The sequence below is a fragment of the Mytilus edulis genome, chromosome 8, assembly GCF_963676685.1.
Source record: "Mytilus edulis chromosome 8, xbMytEdul2.2, whole genome shotgun sequence".
NCBI lineage: Eukaryota > Metazoa > Mollusca > Bivalvia > Mytilida > Mytilidae > Mytilus > Mytilus edulis.
Window position 1 is genome coordinate 86,422,318 of NC_092351.1, and position 24,835 is coordinate 86,447,152.

The 24,835-nt window shown below is 29.8% G+C and overlaps 1 protein-coding gene across 1 annotated transcript in view; it reads left to right on the forward strand.

Moving 5' to 3' along the window:
- The window catches only part of LOC139484481 (transient receptor potential cation channel subfamily M member-like 2), a 74,193-nt gene that overhangs the window by 5,162 nt on the left and 44,196 nt on the right, over window positions 1-24,835 (forward strand). Inside the window, exons 2-4 of the mRNA XM_071268213.1 lie at window positions 20,936-21,067; window positions 22,445-22,511; window positions 23,548-23,725. Of these exons, the coding sequence (XP_071124314.1) occupies window positions 21,021-21,067; window positions 22,445-22,511; window positions 23,548-23,725 (292 nt within the window). The 5' untranslated portion in view covers window positions 20,936-21,020. The remainder of the gene's footprint in view (window positions 1-20,935; window positions 21,068-22,444; window positions 22,512-23,547; window positions 23,726-24,835) is intronic.

Genomic DNA, 24,835 nt, shown 5'->3' on the forward strand with positions numbered 1-24,835 from the left:
ACTATTTACCAGATTTGTAATCACATAAGCAACACGACGGGTGCCACATGTAGAGCAGGATCTGCTTACCCTCCCGGAGCACCTGAGATCACCCCTAGTTTTTGGTGGGGTTCGTGTTGTTTATTCTTTAGTTTTCTATGTTGTGTCATGTGTACTATTATTTTTCTGTTTGTTTTTTTCATTTTTAGCCATGGTGTTGTCAGTTTGTTTTAGATTTATGAGTTTGACTGTCCCTTTGGTATCTTTCGTCCCTCTTTTAAAATAGTATACTTGTAAAATTCAGTCTAAAGTCATTGACTGTACGTATATAATTCATGTATCATACAACTTAAAAAAATTCAAGGCAAATATAACATAATATATAGTAGCAGCATAACTATTGGCGAAGCAATATCAGCGACAAGTCAATTGAAAACTGACCTCAAAATCTCAATGTCAACAGTAATAGACACAAATAACGGACATTCCGCTGCAAGTATACTTAGAAAAGACAAAGAAACTCTACAAATTCCTATAGAAAAATACCAAACTTCAAATTGTCTCTTGCTTCTTCAATTCAATCAATATCTTCGTTTTCATTGCAATTCCTTTGATGGGTAATCGCTGATACTGCATACAGCCAATAAATATAAGAAGATGTGGTATGAGTGCCAATGAGACAACTCTCCATCCAAATAACAATTTATAAAAGTAAATCATTACAGGTTAATGTACGGCCTTCAACACGGAGCCTTTGCTCACACCGAACAACAAGCTATAGTCTGTTCTCAGGAAATGACACAAAAGAAACTGAATTGTGTAAATGCTTGGCAAGTGTAGAGTCAATCGGTTATGTTTAGGATTAGATTTACAAATGTACCATGAGTTTGGTTCAAAACACGTTGTTGAATGTCAATTGTTTTTTTGCCTCATACAGTGAAGTGCGACGCTATCTTAGTGTTGCCAACCATGACATTAAGCGAATTTAAGATGGTGTGTACGTCACGTATTAGGTTTCCCCAGCATCTTTGCAGACACGCATATGAAAGATCTCCGTTAAATCTTGGATGAATTGATAGGAACGGTTTGAAGGCGTTTTTTTTTTCGAGGGACAAATGTCTTTGGACTTCCTAAGACACCTTGTCTGTACATGTAACGGAAAATCTGTGTGCTCAAAAGAACGTAATTGCTTTGATCAGAAGCTTTCATGTACAGACCTGTGTCCATGAGTAAAATTTGTACAACAACGGATTATACTATGGAAGCAGCAATAATTATAAATATTAAAAACAAAAGCATCGAGTAGTCAATAAAATAATTAGAAGTATCCTCAAATTTAATTTGAGTTCACATTTGACCGTAGTGTTCTATTGCTTTGGTTTGATACCTCACCAAATATGAACGTTTAAAAAATAAAGTATTGTCCTTCATTACACTTGATTTTTACCTGAAATTGAAATTATTTATAAGGTGCTCTAAACATTTTATGGTTGGAAAACTGGATTTTTGAAGTTTTGTTTATAAAACTTCGTTTTAGGAATTTTTTGGATGAAAAAATCTTAATGATTCAGGTTTATGTATAAAAACAAATATTACTAAAGCCAAAGCAGTATCGTTTGTACTAATGTCGACTATAGATTGAAATAGGAAAAATGTCAAAATTGAAACCCATCAAAAAATTTTCAGATTTGTACAGATGACCTTTGACCTCAATTTGAAAAAAAAATTTACCATATCAAGTGCTGACAACAGGCTTATTGTTATTGTACAAGGTTTCCTCTTTCCAATGATATATTATATAGGTGTGTGTTCGGTGGGGAGATTAAATTCAAAAAAATCTACCTTCAGTCACCGCACTATAAAGGTATTTACCATACTCGATTGGCATCCTTTGCCCAGTTCCAACTTTGTCTACTTTCGCAGTAAGCAGTCCGTCTAAAAAATAGACGGTAAAATTCATTGTGTTACAAGTTTCAAATGTCATGTCAGCAACAATGGCGAATACGTCACTTGAGGAAGTTAAGAACAGATAACTCTTTTCGCAGATTTTTTGCGTGTAATCCACGCCTTGCTCATAAAAAATTTTAATCAATTCCACAAACCCCTATTCCAAAGAAACCATGGATACATGTGGAAGGAGAAAATTTTGGAATTTATGAATCCGAGTGTCAGTGTTGTTTACAAAGTCGTAAACGATTTTTTTCCACATCTATTTCAAAGATTTTGCATATGTATACTGTAAATCGACGTCTAAATATGATTGAGAACCGGATCATGAAACATCATGAGTATGACTATATTTCCAAAATTTCAAGCCATCAAGGAAGTAACAGATGGCGGAATGAATTTCAAAATCAATAGTAACGTTGACACATAGATTTTTTCGGCGGCGCTTTTTTCAATACATCCCCACTTCAAATATTTTTTTTCGTACCAAATCAATGAAATACCTATTAAACCTATATATTTAGAAAGATAAATATCTGAACTTTAATTACATATTTCATTTTTGGCTCATACAATATGTTTTTCACCTTTTTCGAAGCAACTGAAGCTGATAAAATCCGATATTTTTGCCGTCGCAAAAAATCATTACGTTACGATAATAACGGAAGACATGCCTCACCAAAGATAACTTAGTTCATTATTCTTAAATATCAAATGATCACAAGTTGTTTAATTAAAGAAAATAATTTCTGTAGAAGTAGTTATAAGCTGTTGCTATTCATTAAATAACATTATCCCTTTCGTTTCTCTAGTGGAAATACGGAACCGCTTACACAGCAATATTTGTAAATAAAGTTAAATATTGTTAAATACCATTAACAATGGTGAATAGGCAAATCATCTATTTTATGTTTCTATTTATTCATGTCGTCATTGCAAGAATGCAGAAGTATCTGTTTAACTAAATACTGTTGAAAACACATATATACAGTTACAAATCCTTATTAAACACCATCATAGAATCATAAATGTCAACTGTATCATACAATGTGTATAATAATATATTTGTTTACAATATTTAACACACCGTTTAGAACCTTTATAAAAAATATCTTGACCAGAGCACTCGGTACATGTATTTGTGTCACTGGAGGAAATAATTTTGATATATGGAGGCCAATGTACATTTCACATATCATTCAACCCACTATTTGTTTCTGGAATTGTCTTTTAGCGAGTCAGGAAAATGGCCATTGTTATATTATAGTTCGTTTCTGTGTGTGTTACATTTTAGTGTTTTGTTTCTGTTGTGTTGTAGTTCTCCTTTTATGTTTGATGTGTTTCCCTCGGTGTGAGGAATTTCGAGCAGCAGTATACTATTGTTGCCTTTGTTCAGATTCATTTCGGTAATAATCAATTGGTGAAAAAAATACTCATTTGTGAAAGTGTCAACATTTTTTTTTTTTCAAAATCAAATTGTGAGATATTTCAAAAAAACTATCTTGTATACGTTGAAATACACCATACAACAGTCCTGTATGCTAATAAACCTATAAAAAAGTTATTTTACCAAAAAGTTTTTGTTAATGTCCTTTTTTCTGTTGAACTAATAGGAGAAATAGCGGTAATATCGAAATAAAAAAAAAGAACTGAATTACAGAAATCGCTAAGATATACCAAACTGTAATGTTATATATGGAAAAGATGAATAAGTATCGGTTTATTAGACCTTTTACGGTTTTAAAACGACGCTTAATAATGTTATATGTGGAGAACATGAATAAGTATCTGTTTATTACACCTTATACGGTATTTAAACGATGTTTCATAATTAAGTTTAACCTGATTTGTTTACACAAAGGTATATACATAAACGATCCATTAAGTTTATTTTACCGAATAGACATAATCAGGTTCAAAGCATTCAAGTGAAACATTTAAATGACGAAAGAAAGAAAAAAAAAAACCAAACTATTCGAACTTAATATGTCAATTGCTTCTATAAACGTAAATGGTTTACGAAATAATAAAAAACGAGATATGATTTTTAATTGGTTAGTTTAAAAAAAATTTGATATTATTTGTCTTCAAGAAACACATTGTTCAAAATCTGATATGGATAACTGGGGTAATGATTGGAAAAAATTTAGGGGAGGTGAATCAGTTTGGAATTGCGGAACTTCTGATTCAAGGGGGGGGGAGGATTCCTTTTGCAAAAGATTTTTTTCCGAGAATGTAACTTTTATTAAACACGGTGAAAACGGAAGATGTCAAATGTGTGACATAAAAACAGATAATGCTGTATATCATATTATTAATGTATTAATGTATATACACTGAACATCGGTTCCGATAGAAAGACTTTTTACGAAAATTTGCGTAACTTAAATAAAGTGTATGACGATGATAGCGTTGAACACTACACCGTATTATTAGGAGACTTTAATTGTACTTTACATAAAAAAAAAGCCATCACATCAACATAATGACGTCGGTACAATTGAATTAAAAAATCTTTTCTTGAGATATGAATTAGATGATGTATGGAGATCTCGATTTCCAGATACAAAACGTTATACGTTTCAAAGAGAAAACTCAAAGTCTCGTATTGATTTTATTTTCTGTAGCAAATCTTTGAATAGTAAAATATTTAACACTCGTATATCTCATTTCCCATTTAGTGATCACGAAATAGTTACATCAAAAAGTAAGCTAGATGATATAGAAAGAGGGCCGGGTATGTGGATTATGAATTTGAATACAATTAAATCTGAACAGTTTTCAAATGCTTTTAAAATCTTTTGGGAAGGATGGAAAAATAGTAAAGACAAATATAATGATATACAAGAATGGTAGGATATTACCAAAAGTAAAATAAAATGTCTAACAATTGATGTAAGTAAAACACTAAATCGAATATATATTATTACAATCACATTATAAAACTTGAAAAATGACTTGAAGCATTAAAATTAGTAGAGAAAAAAATAAGTATCACCAATTCTAGAATAACCGAAATTGAAAGCGAAATTAAGGATATTTATACAAATTTAACAGAATCTGCGAAAATTAAGGCAAAAAGTAAATGGTCAGAAGAAGGTGAAAAATCTACGAAATATTTTTTCAGTTTAGAAAAGAAAAATGGCCAAAACAAGTTATGGAATCGTATAAAAAACAAAAAACGGGTGAGTATAAATATGATATTGATTCGATATTAAAAGAACAATTTAGTACAATTATTTTCCACACTTTTTACTGCTGAAGGGTCAGGTAAGTTCGGACGACAAGGAGATGCTTGATAGAAATATAAATATGGAAGAATTAGAAAAGGGCTCAAAGATCTCAAGACTAACAAATCGACAGGTGAGGATGGCATTATATCTGAATTTTACATTTTGTATTTTCTTAAAATGGGAGATAATCCCAAAACTAAGAAAGAGGTACTTAACATGAGTCTTTTTGGTAATTCAAAAATTTCATTTCAAAATAAGCCATTGTTTTTTTCTTCCTTTCTAAAAAGTAACATGAAATATATCAAAGACATATGGAACGAAGAAACCAACAAATTTTACAGTTGTTGTTCTATATTTGAAAAACTTGTAGATTAAAAGAAACTGTATATCGGAATTTTCAAGAGTTAAAAGTTCAATACCAATTGACTTCTTACAAATTTTAGAAATTGATAATGAAATGAATGAAAAAACAAACATAGAATTGAAACTTTGTAATGAAATGGTTATTTTAGACAGAAATGGAAAAAAATTCAAACCTAAAGAATTAAAACTCAAATATATTCGAGACATGATTAATCCAAAATGTCAACTAAAATGGCAAAAATTTTATGGCCACGAAATTATTTGGAAAATAGTATGGGGCAATTTGAAAAAAGTTAATGTCACCAATAAAATGAAAGAATTTCAATGGAAATGCATACACACTATCATATATACGGATAGTAGACTTAAAAAAAATGCAACTGTCAAACGGAAAATGTCATATTTGCCGAACTGCTAATAAAACTCAAAATCTGCAACATTTATTTTTCGATTGCAATACAACAAAATTAATCAATAGTAAAATCAAAGATATTTTTACATTATGGCATGTTCAATTAGATGATAAAAAATTAAAAACATTTTATGCTTTTGGGAGATAGCAGTGGTCAATCGAACCAAACTTTACATGTAAATCTCTTTTTTTATTTTGATAAAATGGTCCTTGTGGAAAATAAGAAACAAAATCAATTATGATGGGATAAAAATGTCCTCTACATACATTTAGAATCTTTGGATAACACATCTGAAATCTGTACCCTGTTACTTATCGAATAACACATTAGACAAAGAGAAAATAAACACATTAATTAATTTTATACTATAAGAACATATCTCGCAGGAGATAACAGTCACGATGTTATGTGGTCTGTTTCTTTTTATATCTCTTTAGTTTATATTGATTACGGTAATCCTTGGTTTAAAGATGCACTCGATTATGTTATAATGTTATGTGAATCTGGTTTATAGGTGCATTCCTTTATGTTATAATGTTATATTATTTATCACTAGTATTGCATTCTAGAAAGATATATTTTTTTCACTCATTGTCATATAAAAGAATATAAGTATTATTACATGTATACTATTTTTTCTGATAATACAGTGCACCTTTTCAGCCTCCTGCTTGCCGGACATTTGGTTTAAATGTAAACAGGAATCCACAGTTTGCATCCTGGGCAACTGAGGAAATTGTAAACAGGAAATATTTGGAATAAACAAGTATCAATTTAAAAAAATAAATAATTACAGAAAACGCTTTAATTTTACAATTATTTAGTTTATGTACTGCTTTACAGAAATCGCTTTAATTTTACAATTATTTAGTTTTTGTACAGCTTATTCGAAAACAACATTAAAAGATAATAATTGTGTCATAAGAGGATAAACTACTATTTAATGACACTTTTATCCAAAGTGTATATTCATGTAGTACGATATGACTCCACTAACAATTTAGTAAATACATTGAGTCAATTTCTTGTTGCGAGTAGCAAAGTATAATCAAAATTAAAAACCAATTGTTCAGAGAACAGTTTCAGGTTTACCCACTTCTTACGATTCATATGGATATGAAAATATTAAAATACAGTTTAAAATGTCAAATACAGTGTCAAATGATAACTTAAGGGGGCTCACGGGTCTAAATCATTTTTTTATATTTAATATAGGATTTCGTTAATTTTTCTATAAATGAATTTTTTCTTATACTTAATAGAAAAATGAAATAAAATGTACGCTCAAAATCTGCCTTCAAAAGAAGCATACATTTTTGTTAATGTCCTTTTTTCTGTTGAACTAATAGGAGAAATAGCGGTAATATCGAAATAAAAAAAGAACTAAATTACACAAATTGCTTTAATTTTACAATTATTTAGTTTATGTACAGCTTATTCGAAAACAACAATAAAAAATATAGGTCACCGATGAGTTAAACAAGATATTTCAATTTTAATGCCACAAAATGGCATTTTTTCACCAAAGGCAGATAATTTGGAGCTTTTTCAATGATCTCTACATTTTATAGGTCACCTGGGACTAACACGAATTGATTTTTTGGAATGAGTTTTGTACCATATGATAAAGAAAAAACTATTTAAGGAAGTAAATAAAATTTGTAATGAAAAATAAATGTTTAATTCTTATCTGAAAATCTTATACCCGCGAACTTCTTTAATGTACGCTGAGTCCCAACATATATGGTTTCTTAACAATTTTTTTAAATTAATGGAGATGATTTGTTACTTTCGGTATGAAAAATGTCCTTTTTGGTATTATTTGATAGCGTACTTGACACTGAGTCCGAAAGTATATGTTCCTATACACTTTTACATCAAATAGGTTCAAAACAAAGCTACTTCCGGTTAACATAAAGAAATTTCCGGATGGATTTTCAAGGTCATGTAAATTGCAACCTAATAAAAAAAGTCCCCTTACTTTATCGTGTTTTGATATGAAGTTAAAAAAGGTCAAAATCTAGAACATCAAGTCTTACTTTGACCTTAAGCTCAATTTCAAAGTCCTTCACCAAAAGACCTCTGATCAAATTACCCTAGGGCGTTATTATATTTGATATATGAATTATACCAACATACATGTAATTTTGAATATAAAAAGGGAGAAAACTTCTTTTTACGGTCAACCTAAACTTTGAACAAATATTCATATGTTACGACATCTCGCAACTTACAATTTAGTAAACAAATATGTTGTCGATATCGTATACGGTTTTTGGAAGTAATTGAAAATAATCCAAAATCAAAATTTAGAATATGACCTTGACCTTTGACCTTGAGCTTATTTTAATTTTTTTTTGGACCAAGGACCTCAAATCAAAAGACCCGAAGTCTCTATCACTTATGGTTTAGCAGTTACAAATAAATTGTACCGATATCACATGCATAAGGGGAAATAACTCTCGAGTGGACAGTTACTATGGTGTGTTCATATCGCTTCAGTCAAAATAGGACAATGCATGCGATGGATATAACGAGAAATTTTATAAAATATATTTTTCGCTTTCTTCTACAGTTACGGAGGAGATGTTATCACAAGGACAAAATCTTCGGGGAGATAACTATTGAAAAGAACATTTTTTTTTAGTCTTAGCAGTATGAAATTTAAAAGCGCATGACCTATACAATATCATATGAGAAATATGTAAGCGACATATTGCAAAACAAATATTCATCACAAGAACTAAATAAGGAGGAAGAACAAATGAATAAATTAATGAAGGTCTTGACACAACAATTTTCAAAAGTATTGAAGAGAAGCTACTTCCGGTTTACTCAAAGTTAAAATTGGCATCCAATCATAAATTTCTTCATCCTGGTACGATATATATAAGTGATTTTTATTTACTTTTGAGTGAAATAAGGAAGATAATTAACTACTTCCGGTGAAGTAAATGTAACTTTAGGTCTCATCTGATAGCTTATATAGTTTCTATATACTTTTACCTGTAAACGAGGGGATAATTGGCCATATCCGATATATCGAAAGTCACTTCTAGTATTTAGTGATAAGTTTATGTATCTAAATTACAAAATATATGGATTCCGAGTACTTTTTTATGTAAAAAGTGCACACAAAGGTTCTGCCATTTTTTTTCAAGGTCACTTACGGTTGTCATTTTTCAAGGCCATATGTGACCAAGCCTTTTGTAAATGTCACATGGCTTTATAATGAACAATTTGAAGTGATAATCAATAAATCTTATTATTAGAAATTTCGGGGGCAATTACTCCTATAAGATGACATTAGATTGTTTCAGACGAAATGTAACATACGTTTATTATCATAAAACAATCATTTGGCACTTGTTCATATTTTTTGAAGTGTTGGAGAAAATACAAAAACAAGAAAAAGTCAAAGTTGAGAACTTGACCTTGACCTTTGACCTTGACCTCATTTTCTAAGTAAGGACCTAGGTACCTCAAATAAAAAGGTTACATGGTTATACGATTAAAGGTTTATAAGTAAAACAAACATACCAATAAATGTATTTCGTAAAGGTAGATAACTCCAATAAAATATAATCAAATCGCTTCGATCCAAATGAGCCAAAAATTCCTGAGGATGTAACAAATAATTTGTAAAAAGAATTTTGTCGATTTTTTTTTGTGACGAAGGAGATGCACACATTTGTTTAACGGTGAATAGGGAGATAACTCTTACAAAGGAAGTTTTTCGTTTAAGCAGGGTGAAATTTAAAAGCGCATAATCATAACAAATGCAATAGGTCTTTCCACAAAAAAGTTGAAAGACCTAATTAATCATGTATGCGCCTTGAGGTGTATTATAATAAATGGACCAAGAAACTGAAATAAAAAATCAAGTATAGTTCCCTTGCAACACATTTATATCATTTATCTCAAATACATCAAGGAAAATCGATTTGGACTTTGTTTTTTTTGTTCAATAGAAATGTACAGAAATGTAGTTTAAAGAAAATATCAAAGCTTTTACTCTCAATTGTCAAAGACAGCTACGTGTTGTTAAATATATTTCCATTAATCTATAAAAACAAACGTAATGGACAAGGAAATGTCTAAACTCCTGTCCGTATTCCATAGTATCAAAATGAATTAATTGCATTATATCATTTTCATTGGAAACCTATATTGACAAAACTATTATAGCAAATTCAGTATTGTTCGGGAATCAATTGCATCAAAGCAACAAAATTACCAATACAATTATTGATACTCGTGCATTGGTGAAAATATGGAAAACATTTTAGTCCTGTTTAAACATTTTCTGAAATTACGCTGTGTTATGAAAACAATTGCATGATAAACTTAAAACATATAGAACCAATAAATCACGAATACATTTAACTATAATACTGACAAACACAAACCGCGTCCAATTTATTAATTTCCATTTTTGTTTTTTTATGTTTTCCATATCCATTTGGTACTTTTTCAATCTCCATTGAAAGTAATCATGTCATAAATTTACATTTTCTGCACATATTGTAATATTATCAAAAATTAAAGTTAAGTAAAAGGTGTTTAAATACATGACTATTAGAAAAACTATATAAATTAAGTGGTCCTACAAAAGATTCCCACAATCAGGTATACTTATATAAAAATAAGAAGATGAAAAAAGGCAATAGTAGTGTACCGCTATTCAAAAGTCCTAACTCGATTGATTCATTACAGATCCGGGATATACACTAAAACCAAGGTAAACTCATCAACTAATAAGAGAAACCCACGGAAGAACACAAACACTGAAGTCCAACAAAACAAATGACAATACAACATACATACATACGAGCTATTTGATTTCATCTGACAAATTCCTGACTTATTAAGGACATTTTAAGAAATATTTATGAAAATGCCGCAAATATCAACCAAAGTTTACATAATGTGCATGTGTGCAATTATAGGTGACCGTATCAAACAAGTAAAAGTTAAAGAGCATTGGACATGTTAAATACCCAATATATATATAGTCTGAACTTTTTCTCACATGATCAAGGAACTGATAATAACTTTAATCGTCAAATTAAAGTAAACATGAACACAAATTATGTATGACATTTTCAGTAAAACCTGCATAAATCGGCCAGTCATAAGTATATTCTAACGACCGTCCAGTTTGTTGGTTTACAGGTAGGCAGAAATGTATAGACTTATGCCGTCAAATAATTTGCATGCAGTTTTTCTGTTTTATTTTTAGCAGGTAATATCTATACTAATTATTGAAAATGTATCATAGTTAAAGGTTGTGTCAGTGGATGTATAATCATTTTTGGACAGAAAAAATGTAAATTTTCTCCTATCCATTTCTACGCTAATTTTTCTATGTTTTGGAATTACCGAATCAATTGTCTTTGAAATTTGCAACAAAAGTTCATATTCCGAATTTAAAAAAAAGAAAACCTAAGGGTACCGTTGTTTAATTATCGTTTATTAACTTGATCCCGGTATTATCAGCCTCAAGCTCATCAGCTTTACAGGTAGTTTCACTTTTAATTAGTTTCGAAATTCTCAAGATGTTTGAATTTGCCATTGTATGTACTTACCGACGGAACATTCGATTCCGTAACAGACATTTTATCCCCTCAGTGCTTTAAATGTTTCCATACAGCAGGATATCATTTATATGGTCATTTTTTTGAAATATTTACAAATTTACTTTTTGCAACAGTATGAATTATTCTAAATACTAATGATTTTCTTATCCCACTGGCAAGTATAGATAACCTTACCCGTTTTTGGGACGTTTTTTTGGAATTTTGGGCCATCAATTCTCTTCGATTTTGTTTGGATTTCTTTACTTTTTTGATATGAGGGTTACTGATGAGTCTTATATAGACGAAATATGCATCTGCCGTATTTAATCATAAGCCTCATACCTTTGTTTACTATTAACATGTGGAAATGTTCTATTGTATTATTTATGTGTGTATTTCTCTGTCCGAAATGTTCTAACATTTATTGAACGTTTTACAGAAAATGTCCTGTAACAAGTCAGGAAAATGGCAGTTGTTATTTTATAGTTCTTTTCTGTGTGTGTTGCATTGTCGTTTTGTCTTTTGTTGCACCTTAGTGTTCCTGTTTTTCCGTTGTTTTCATTTTAAAATTGATGTGTTACCCTCAGTTTTAGTTTGTAACCCGGATTTGTTTTCTACCAGTCGATATATGACTTTCAAATAGCGATACAATATTGGTGCCTGTAGTTGACAAATTTACCGATTACGTCAGTTTGTCTTGTTCACACTTTGTTTTTAATATAATGATATACTTTGCCAAAAAAAATTAGATTACAATTATTGTACAAGAAGTCAGGATAAACTAATTAGTAAAAAGGCAGGAGATAGATTACAAAAAAAAATACGCCGTAGGACAGTGTTCATTCTAGTCTCTACCATAACAATAACATTGGTAGCTCCCTTACATAAATAAGTGCAAATGTGGTTTATACGATTTAGCAAATGTTGATACCAAGGATCAAAGACATAAAAAAGTATTTTCAACAAACAAGCCATAAGTTGATTTGAGATCAGGTCCGGTTCCATCGGAGTTGTCAAAATGCTGTTAACTAATGACCGGACTGGTTCGAAGTTTACTTATTCATTATTATATCAGTAGCGACCCTGTTTTCAAAATAAGTTTTACGGCAGACATAAAAAAAGTCCTAGGACCAAGTCCGCTTTTCAAGTTAATTTGATTGTGATCCTAGGACTGGTCAGACTTGTCATAAAATATGTCACAGATTAAATTTGACCAGTTCAAATTACTGGTTCTCAAGTTAACTTGCTGTATAGGTAAGGACTTAATACATCTTGTGTGGCCAATTGAGATTTTGATGCAAATGTCCTTTATTTTTTTAGTCTTTGTTTACTCCTTGGTTTTGATTGTTATTGTCTCTCGAGCATAGAATTATGTTTCATCCAACATGTCCAAGTGACAGGTATATTTTGAATATAATGTTTGAATTATAAACCTTGGTTTGTTTTATTATAACAAAAAAGATGAAGAAGTATGTTACATTAGTAATATAACAACAAATGGTTCCTTTACATAAAGACATAAGTCGGGTTATACTAATAGGACACGTGACAACATAGGAAACCAAATATATATAAACTAAATTGATAATATCAACCAATGATGATTATTGCTGATTACACAGTTATTTAAATAACTCCTTTATATATATAATGTTAGATCTTTAATTTTGGAATACGCAATGAAATAGACAACATGTCCGATTCAAAAATGAGTTCTGGCTATCAATTTTTAATAATGTAAACTTGTTTTTGTTCTAAGATAAAAAAAAAATACAAACTTTTTTGTTGTAGTTTTAATCATGAAAAAAAAAATATATGTTTAAATTTCTTTGCTCGAGTTGTAATTAACGACTAGTTTCTACATATGTCTGCATGTTTTTTTTAGAAAATGTGAGTTGATGATTCAAATTTAAAACACTTAACGTATTCATTTCAATACTGTTTTTTGTTCTTGTCTACATTTCAATTGACAATCCAGAGACCCACAATTACAAGCACAATTTTTATTTTCTTAATTACTTCAATGTCTTTATCGTAACAACCAATTCACAATTATACCTGTACATTTATAGATGAAAAGTTAGGTTGTGTTTCTTTTTCTAAAAGGTTGATTTGTATTAAAATGGTGAGCATAAAAACGTCCAGACAAAAATGCAATTAACAGTAAAAACAGGACAGATAACTGAAAGAATTTCAAAAACTAGAATCCGCGCATTTAAGAAGCTGTCCATTTTTGGTTGATCAAGTCCTAATATATATAGACTTCGTGCTTGGAAATAACCAAGGTCACACTTTGAACAGTAAAAATAGCAAAGGATTAAGAATACGACACCAAACATTAAGCATGCCTTTACATTTACAAAAATATTTTTGTACTTGTTTTGAGACGGATCTTGTATTTTCTTGTTTAGAACATTTATATTGCAAAATTCGGATTCCCTTTGGCATTCTTTATTTTATCTTTTTATTTTCTGATCACCAATAATCTGCTTAGAGCTTGTTTTAATACACTGACTAATATCACTGTCATAAGTAACGGGTAGTACAACATGATACCCATTTCTTATGATACACATAGCCCTTACTTGACTTATCTGCTGACTTTGTTATACGTAAAAAGTAATTGTTTAACACAATAAAATACATACATTGTATATATTTATATATATATATATATATAATGTCTAAATATAGCAACAATCAGCATTCAATCTATTTAAGCGTGGATCAGTTTGTGAAAATAAACTGATACAGTTACTGAATTAAAATTATATAAATGTCTAAGAATATAACTTAAATACGCTTATTAATACATTAAAAAGTTCTATTAGATTTTAAATAGAAATACGCAATATTTCGCTACACAAATTAGCTTCATCAGGCGTGTGCATCTCTCGAGGTGCAATCGGATGCATGACAAACAAATATTTTTGTAGCTTAATCTATACAAGATTTGAGGAAAAGTGTAACATAGTTATTGATGTTGCATAAAATATGTTTGTAGCTACAACTACATGAAGTTGGAATAAATAAAAGTTTAACACAGTTATAGATGTTCGATTAATTGTATGAATTTCTATAAATTAATTTGTATGATTTAAGATAATTATGGTTTTGATTTGCTTTTAAATCTTTTTTCGTCTCTCTCATTGAGTCCACCAGGTTCAAGAGTTCGTAACTGGTGCATCCAAAATCTCTCTCTTTTGTCTTCCTTGTGTATCCTAATTTTGATTTTTCTCAATGATTTGAAATGTGACGTATATTGACGTGATAGCTGAAGAATCAATAATATAACGTTTATCTGTACAGCAATGCAATTCAAAGAATGAAAAACAAACATCATAAACTCTCCAGCAATGTCATTTCAATTACTTGATTTTTATAATTGCAATGTTAGTCAATAATCAAAAGATCAGCAGGTTAATTTGTTGAACTAAAATTGACAAAAGTATATGTCAGTGCAGATATCCAATGAACAAGTCGTATTATACTGTAATATGTTATAAATGCTTTAAATTACCGCGTACAGATAATGCCTTGTAAGCATTCTAATATGTCTACTAAACGATTTAAAAAAAATGTATATCATCAGTTCAAAATCGGTTCTGTACAAATACATTTCCTTCATTTAATAACCAATTAAAATTTGATGTTTGAAAATACTTAATTAATTATTATCTTTGCTATAACGCATGAATCCCGATTATAATGTACATGACATTGTCAATAGTATATATATTTTAATTGTGTGGTTCTAATTATAATTACCACATATAGTAAGGAAATTAAATAATCCTGTTAGCATTAAACGGCTTGAAACGGACTAACGAGATTACTTGATAACTCATTCATACTCATCTTATTTGGTATAGCAAATCAGTACAAGTTGTCAAGGTAAATTATTTCACACATACAATAACTACTGAAAGTGGGGATATTTCAAACCAGCATTATTATTAAATATTCAAGTGAGTATATCATAATTAACCCTTTTAAGTCGTACCTTTTTTATTGATTTGCGAGGACTCGATACAGTCTCACATTCAATTGTTGTCTCGTGTTACTGACATATGATGAAGTTCTTAATAATTTTTGTTTTTTAAATCACTAATCGAAAAATAGATGATTCGATTTCGAGATAAAAAAAAGGTTTAAAATCTAATTGTTTTAACTTTCTATATAATTCGTTCGCCTTAAGATTCCAAAACCTGTTGTTTTTTCAAATAATTTTTGTAATTTTTATATACTAAAATCTATGATGCGTGTGCATGAACGAAAAAAAAGCAGCAGAATTATGTCAATTTGAAATCATAAGTAAGCTAACTCTGCAATCCTCTTGAACAGTTTAACACTCTTATCTTTTATTGAATCATCCCTGTTTCTTATATTTTAATATCATTCATCTTTTGCTTTTGATTTTCATATCAATAGTGCACTTCTTCGAACAAAGAGTTCAATTCACATGAAAGCATGTTTCCTTTTGTTTTTGAAATCATATATACTAGTAAATAACATGTTGTTCTTATGAACCACCCCAGTTAAATGTATTAAATGTATTTGTTGAGTATACATTCGCGTGTTTATAATCATTTTCTCTGAAACTATACTTGCATTCTATCAAGGTGATCAAATACAAAAATACAAACAAATTTGAACAAGAAAACTTGAGTGTTGAAATATCATTGTATACTACTGCAATGCAGAGCTCGAACGATTAAACGTTTAAAAAGTTGATCCCATTAAAAGATGGTATAATGTGTTCTCTTCTCTCCAAACATTTAAAAATATTGCCAAATTATCTTCTGAATCTGATTTCAAAACGGACATGGTGATTACAAAACTAAAATACCAGTACATGAACCCAAAATGGGGGGGGGGGGGGGGGGGGGGGGAGGGGATGTTACCTAGACACACTCCTAAATAATTGAAATAATAGATGTGAATATAGTTTTTTCCAGTCATTTACCGTTGATCATTTTGATAATTAAGGCAAACGTTATTAACACACTATTTTTGCTAAAAACAAAAAAAACCTAAATATTCCGCTATAGTTATGCTGAAGTATGATATATGTCACAACATTTAGTGAATAAGAAACTTGAAAATCAATCTTGTTTATGAAAGAATTTTTTAGATTGTAAGAAGAGGAAAGATAAAAATCAAACATTTAACGTATGCACAGATTTGCGAATCATGAAATCAATTAACAACGATGATGCAAGTAACCATCAATCCTCAAAAATTGATTCCCACGAAAATGAATAAATCCACAGAATGTATGACAAAATGATTTACAGGTATTTTTTTTAATAAAAAACATATGCCTTATAAAGTGTGCACCCGATTTCTAATAGATAGAAAAATATTAAAGTCATTGTTTATAACTTAATTCTAAATTACATTTTAAAAAGGAATAAATTATGAAAAACGTTGCTGACGTCACGGTCACATGACAAAATTGTATATATAAGCTGATAGACAACACACTGTCAAACAATCAGAAAACACGTTACATACAGTATTTAATTGGTGATTGAACCAAACAGAGTCATAATTTATTTTTGTTATATTTCACAGCTTGTGACCCTTTTTGTGATATCTTCAAATTCTCTTTAGTTAGATATATGTCCAACTAGATGCAATACAGATTAGAATAATTCAATTGAAAGAGGACTTTATCTCACTATTGTTCAGTCTGATGCTTTGCTAGATGTGACCAATAAGGGACAATATTCCTGCTGAATATGTACATGTATATCACGTGATTCCACCCTAGTTTTATGGGGTTCGTGTTGCTTATTCTTTAGTTTTCTATGTTGTGTGTGCTATTGTTGTCTGTTTGTCTTTTTCATTTTCGGCCATGGCGTTGTCAGTTTATTTTCGATTTATGAGTTTCACTGTCCCTTTGGTATCTTTCGTCCCTCTTTTACTAATCATACGTTTATATACGAAGAACTCGTATGGGTAGTATTCACTAGTACCGTTATTACAATAACTTTCTACTATACGCTCGAATCGTGGGAAAATATAGTTATTCTATTTCCGCTATATAAACATTTCATCACAAGTGAACATCTCATTGGTGACGCTCGGTCCACTAAATCTAAAAAAATCAAATCTTGAATAAACGTTGATCAGATAAATAGACTATAAAATAGACCTAAAGATGCTGAAGCTACTTACTATATGACTATAATTTGAATATATAATTATATTATTTGTGAACTATTTGTTTCACTCCAAAGATGAATAATCAAAGTAAATGATGTAGTTTCTGCTTTGTATTGTTTATTTTCCACCTTGGTATAAAAAAAAGTCTTGTCGTTTACACTTTTCAGTATTAATCTGCATATTACTTTATCGAACATTGAATTATATTTTCAAATAATTCCTTTTAAAAAGAAGAGATACAAAATGTATAGGGTTACCATTCATATATACTGCCTTGTAAGCATTCACATAAGCTAACAAAAGAAAAGATGTTTGATAATATAAATCACTAGAAGATAACATTTAAATTTCCTCTCTGTACAAAAAGATAACATCCTAATTACAATCAATTGACATGCGGTGGACAAAACCGCAAATTAAATGTATTCTAAAATAAACAATTGTCCTAATTTAAAATCCATATAAATATATGATATCCCTGGGAAGACATATTTATATAATTTATTAAAACTTGTTTTCAATTCCAATAATTGAATTTCATGAAAAATTGTAAGATTTGATTGTTATAATTTTTCATTGATGATTACTGTTTAAATTAAGACATATATTTGTAAACCTTTTATAATTTTTAAAATAGAACCCTCCGAGGCTATTTAAGTGAATGCACATTTGTAATTATATATCATTGAACGTATCAAGCATGACTTGATGGGTGCAATAGCACAACATATATTTTGTCACTTTTAAAAATCCTTTAATTCTGTGTGGCACATAGCCTCACATCTGACAGTGCATATTTTTCTTTATCGTATTTTGTCAATGCTCAATTACAAAATGTCTATTTCGAATGGTGTAAACCAAAAAGGAAAAAAATAATACCAAAACCCAAGATATAGAATGCGTCGATATAATACACGCCAATGGGATGTCATTCATTCGAAACAAAACCCCCCAAAAAAATATTTCAATAATACAAACTAGACGATCAGTATATTTAGAAACATCAATATAGTTATAAGATCTATCAGAATATAAGATATAAAAGGCCGAAACACATATTGCTAGTGATATACATTATAGTAATGACACTACTAATATTCTTAATTCTATCTTTAAGGATCTTTGCTACTCTTGATTTTGATAATTAGCCAGATGTTTGGAATCCTCTGATTTTATCTATTTCCATTACACATTTCACCCTGTAACCCGTACTATTGTCTTCCGTTATTTTATTGAAGATGTTCAATAACATCTTATAACAAAATTTATGAAACATATTTTAAAAGAAAAAGAAAGTGTCAATATGTACGATTGGTTTTTTTTTTACAATAAAGAAAATTTAAAGACCAAATGCAGTATGTAATCAAAATTCACAAATGTTGCCAACATACAGATAAGTAATTACTTCCTATGAAAAGAACACTCTATAACTTTTTAATCAAAATCAAGGTATTGTAAACTGTCAATTAATAATTATGACCACTTTGATATGATTATAAAAGTGTTATCTACTATATTGTTGATTGTCTCGAGGAAAACTCTAACTCTCATTAGTGAGATATAACTAGAAGAAGTGATAGGACTATAACACTCACAGTAAAACAGGACTATTATATTTATGCAGGACAACTAATGCGACACACAAATACTTATATCAGGAAGTTAGTGTGAACTGTATAAATAATCTAGAGAAATAATTCCCGCCAAATTTTCTGCAACTAATATCTCAAAACGAGTGTACGGACCTTTTTTTCCGATATTGTATTATCTTTCATTTAAATATTTTCAATTTTTACAGTCTTTTTAAATGGTTGTTACAATGTTTTTAGAAAAAAAAAGAGTAGCGATATACAACTAAGAATTTATTGAAGTTGTTCTTCTAGTTGGTTCAAAATCAGCGGAAACACGAAGATTAATGTTTTTCCGGTAGTATTTACAAGTTCAAGTTAACTTTTAGGTTAGAAAAATATGCACTCATTGAAATGTGGGTTATTCAGTAACAAGACACCAGAAACATAGCCAATTTAAAGGAAAAAAAAAACAGGACAAGAGAAGAGATTTCAATTTCTATTTTTAAGTCGATTTTTGTGTGTAACATCCGTGAATACAAAACAGTCGGTCGGCATGGTGCACAATAAGTACTGATTATGAAAAGACTGTTAAATCAAATATTCATCAATCAAAACAAAATAAATATACCATATATACCATTCGTCTTAGGTATATTTGTATTCATTATGACCTGAAATATGGTATATGTATTTTACTTTTCTATTTTTGTTCTTTCAAAAAAAAAGTACATTTTTTTTGGTTTGTTTTTATAATTTAAAAACTAGTAATTACTCGTCTGCTAATTTGACTGGAAAACATTAAAGTATGAAATATAAATAAATGTGTAAGTGAGTGAAGCCTGCTCACACTGTTATAATTTGATTTGAGAGTGTTGGAGTTATACGTATATATTTTTGTCAAGTCATCAAAAATGCAAATCATGAATGCAGGAATTAATTCTTAATTAGTACTTAGATCTTAGAAACAATTCCCTCGTTTGATTTGATATGATTATTATAATAAATCGATTATAGATGTTTGAACAAATATGAATAGTATTTAATTTACCACCGTGTAAAAATCTTCAAACTTATTTTTAAACATAACCAAATAGCTTATTGTTCACACTTGGTTTTGTTGATGTCGGGAATTTAAACCTAGTTTAGTCCCCTGTACATTAATGCACTTATTTCTTCCAAAATATTTTCAAACTTTAAGGAACAACACACTAAGATGGACAATGTTTGTATTAGGACGATAAAAATATGTATCGGAGGGTTTCGTCATTTAGCTGTAAAGATCACGATATCAAATACTTTTCTGTATTTGACAATTTTAGATGGAATACAATGTTGTCATTTTCAATGGCAATTACAATTCTTTTGTTAAATAGTCTGGTTTAATTTTCTTTGATGTCGACTTAATCTCGCCAATTAATGCCCCCAAAAAGGTGACAAACGTTGCAAGTGTCCAAAATAAGAGTATGTAATGGAAGAAAAGTCTCATCAAGAGACACAAATCAATGAAAATTTCAACTGTGTATGAATATTTAAAACATACGACAGCAACACAAATATTAAGTCAGTACCTGTATAGCAATTAAAACGATGTGTTGTTTAAAATTATATAGACACAATTTTCTCTGCTGTCATAGATTCTTGATATATGCATATAGCTAATATATTTATTTTCATTGTAGATCAAAAAAGAAGAAACATCGCTGTGACCAGAAGAATAGAAATTAATCCAGAATAACTACTGAATTCCAATTTAAATTCAAAGCAATGGATAAATACAGTTTAAACAATTATGCACAGAAAGACAAATTCAGGTAATGCACATGTATTTACTTTTTTGAGTAAAAGACAATACCATGTGAACGGCTCCAATCTGACACGTAAAAAGCTTTTCAAACAAGAAGAAATAACTGCCTAAGTTATAGATAAAACAATGAATGAAAAACAAATATGTAACACAGCAACTAGTGACAACTACTGAATTAAAGGCTCCTAACTTTCGATGGAAATGATTGAAATTATTAGAAATTAAGGAATGTATCTCCCTCATGCAAAGCTCTGATTCCTTTCACGGATTTGGCTATACTGTTTGGACCTTTTGGATAAAAGTTCTTCATCTTTTATATAAGCTTTGGATTTCAAATATTTTGGCCACGAGCATCACTGAAGAGACATGTATTGTCGAAATGCGCATCTGGTGCAACAAAATTGGTACCGTTAATTTTATTTCGAAATGCACGTACATAATGGGGCGCAGTGAAACATCTTAGTGGTTGCCTAATCCTCCTCAAAACCAAAACAAAAAAAAAATAGTCAAAGAATGTAAACATCTTTTTGACATGGCTCGGTACTTGCCAATGTGCATGGTGATGTTTTGTATTTTTGGTGTTACTAAATGTACTTTTTCTGTATGACTTTTCTGTTACTTTTTTGGCATATATGTTGTGTTGTAGTGTTTAAGATTATAACAAAATGTTGACCACTGTGCTCCTATTCCTCACATTTTAACTCTTATCTCTGTTTGTTTATAACAGTTGTTATCCATTTATTTAGTGTGTTAGTGCTTTTGATTTTCCTATTTGCCTGAGGACTTTCCGTGTTCAATTTTTCTCGAAAATTGGTGTTTTTGCTTTAATAATTTTTTTTTCAATTAAACTGTTATAAATGAAGGTGTAAAAACGTATCTTTTGAAACTTTTCTACTCTAAAATAAAAGTTATAATTACACCGTATAAATGGACAAATTAACAAATGTATATTTTAAACAAGTACGTTACCATCTTTAACGAACAGATAGAATTAGTATAATCCATGATTTAAAAAAAAAGCCATATTATTCAGTAGAGAAAACATAATGTTTATCATGTTTATTTGATAAAGAAAATTGTTGCGGACTATAACTATGGGTTACATTGTAATTAACGCTTATATCTTGCAATTTTCACCTCGAAATAATGGTCACTTCTCGGTTGAGAGTAATGTCATTATTCCTTTAATAGTTCCCCTATATGTTGTGTATAAAGTTTAAAGTTGATTGGACTTCAACTTCATCAAAAATTACTATAGTTATAATAAAATTCAAAATTCAATATTTATAAAAAGTTAACCATTATTGTGGTTACTATAAATGTCCTTTCAATAGTATATCATCATTACACGAATGTATTTTGATAGATTTATTTATGGTTGCAGATCTATACGGCCTAATACCGATTATGCAATGTATCTTCAGAGGAAATCAAAATACAGGAAAGTGTTGGTAAGTAATATGTTTTTAATTGTCTTATAATGGAGGGAGATTCTTTTGTATGTCATCACTAAGTCAGGGATTAGTTACATTTTTAAGTATGATTAAACTCCTCATTTTGAACATATTTGTGCTTCCAAGAAATTGAAACATCACACATCAAAGTGGCGGTACTTTAAGATGGAGTTCCTGTTTATTGGTCGTACATATTTTTTCCCTAGTTGTCTTTTGGTCGATTATCTCGACTATCCCTTTGGCAACGTTCGCCTATGTTTTCTTTTCACATAAGGCAAATTTGCATTGAGTGTTTTTAACGTGTTTTAACGTCATAGTGTGAAAACAACAAACACAATTGAATTAAAACTAGTACGAGACGAACATGTTACTGTATAGGTTTAATACACATATAAATTTACATTTCAAAAGATATTATGCACTGCAACATAACATGTATGTATGCAACATTGCATATAGTATGCATGTTCTACACTGTGTCAATAATTCAAGTCCAAATCTGAAGAATTTTTGATCGATATTTAGTATCAAACATCCGAAAAAAAAAACAACAATGTGATAAGATCTTATATGTTACAAATGAAGTCATATGAAATGAACTTTTTGCAATCTGATCGAAGAGTTTAATTCAAATTTTTGTGCTTTCACTTTATGGATAGAACAGTTGTTTTTTCAAGTATGTATCGCATTATGTTTGAATGGCTAATAATTCACGTTAGATGAAATGATAAGACATTAAGCGAAAATAGCCCTTATATTGAGACACGTTACAACCTTGGAATAATATAATAAAAATAGCCTTGTAGCCTCATACTGTTATAAATATCTTATTTCATCTTCAAACAAATGAAAACAAATGTTTGCAATGTTTTGCTTAAATTAAAAAAATGATAGCGCAACCTTGTTTTTAGTAAACCACGACAACCGAAGGTGACTGCTGGAAGCCTTACCTTTTTAAATAACTTTGAACAAGGAAAATGATTTATTTACACCATAAAAGTTTTGAAATAATAATAATTTATTTTTATTACAGTATACACTAATTACTGACACTGTAGACCAGGCAGATCTACTGCGAAGAAAACTACCGAGACGATGGTGTGTACCTACACCGGAGGCAATTATAGCGATAACGGGAATACATCATCAGTTCAACATAAAAGACAAGCGAAATTTGAAAAAAATGTTGATCGATGCTGTCATAAGCACTGGTAAAATATAAAACAAAATGTTTACAATATTCTTTGTTTTCTTTTTCCATTAAATAACTCGTGTACAATATACAATTTTTCTGTTATTGTGGCTTTATGAAATACGGTAACACACTCTTTCTAATACGAATATTTGAAATAAAGAAACGTATTCAAATTGATAGTATTCATGAGAATCGTTATATTTAATTTTTTGTTTCTATTTTTTTATGACGAAGTGTATCTCTCCATTATCTTCCCTTGATGAAGACAAGTAATTTTTTTCAGTTTTATATGTAAGTGTTAGTTTTTTTCTTACATGTTAGAAGATTTAACAATACAATCAATAACAATTTTTTGACATTTATACCTGGGAAATTAGTCTTACACACTCGATGTGCCCAGCTTTAAGTAAGGGCTTTGCATGAAAATTAAATGTCCATAATATTCTGATGACATTTGTTCAATTATCAAAACACACCAAAGGACGACTTAATATCAGAACCTATGAAAGAAGTGACGGTAGCAAGTTTGCCATTTTTAATTTCTCATTTCACGTTTCCTGTATGAAATACCATTTAACAGTTTTTCTAAAAACAGCGCAAATTTTCACGAATAACGAACCTAAGGAACAGTGATGTGATTAAAAACAATTGAATAATGGAATGTAAGTTTAAACGTCACTTTCAACAATGTTAGTTTTTTCGTGGTGGTAAGTTTTTGTTGATGGAGTATGCCTGAATGACCGATAAAAACCCAACAACCTTCAGATGGAAAACTAAAAAACCTATCTAGTTCACGACAATAATTTTGATAGACTAGTCGTACACTGGTTAAATACAAATCAATCACCGTGTCCTTACCAAAAATTCGGGTAATATATCACCATCATAAAGAAGTTGATAGATAAAACGTGGTTGAAATGCAACAGGTTTTTTGGGATCTCCAGACATCAGTTTTGTTTATAGCCTATCGTATATTTTGTACTAAATCTTCATCCAGATCGCAGATGATTAACGAACAGAAGTATAAATCGTGCATCCTATTGACTTACTCGTTAGCTCTATTAAGAGGAAATATGATCTTTAATCTTGTGACTGTGCTTTGATTTGAAAAGCAGATATGAGTTCC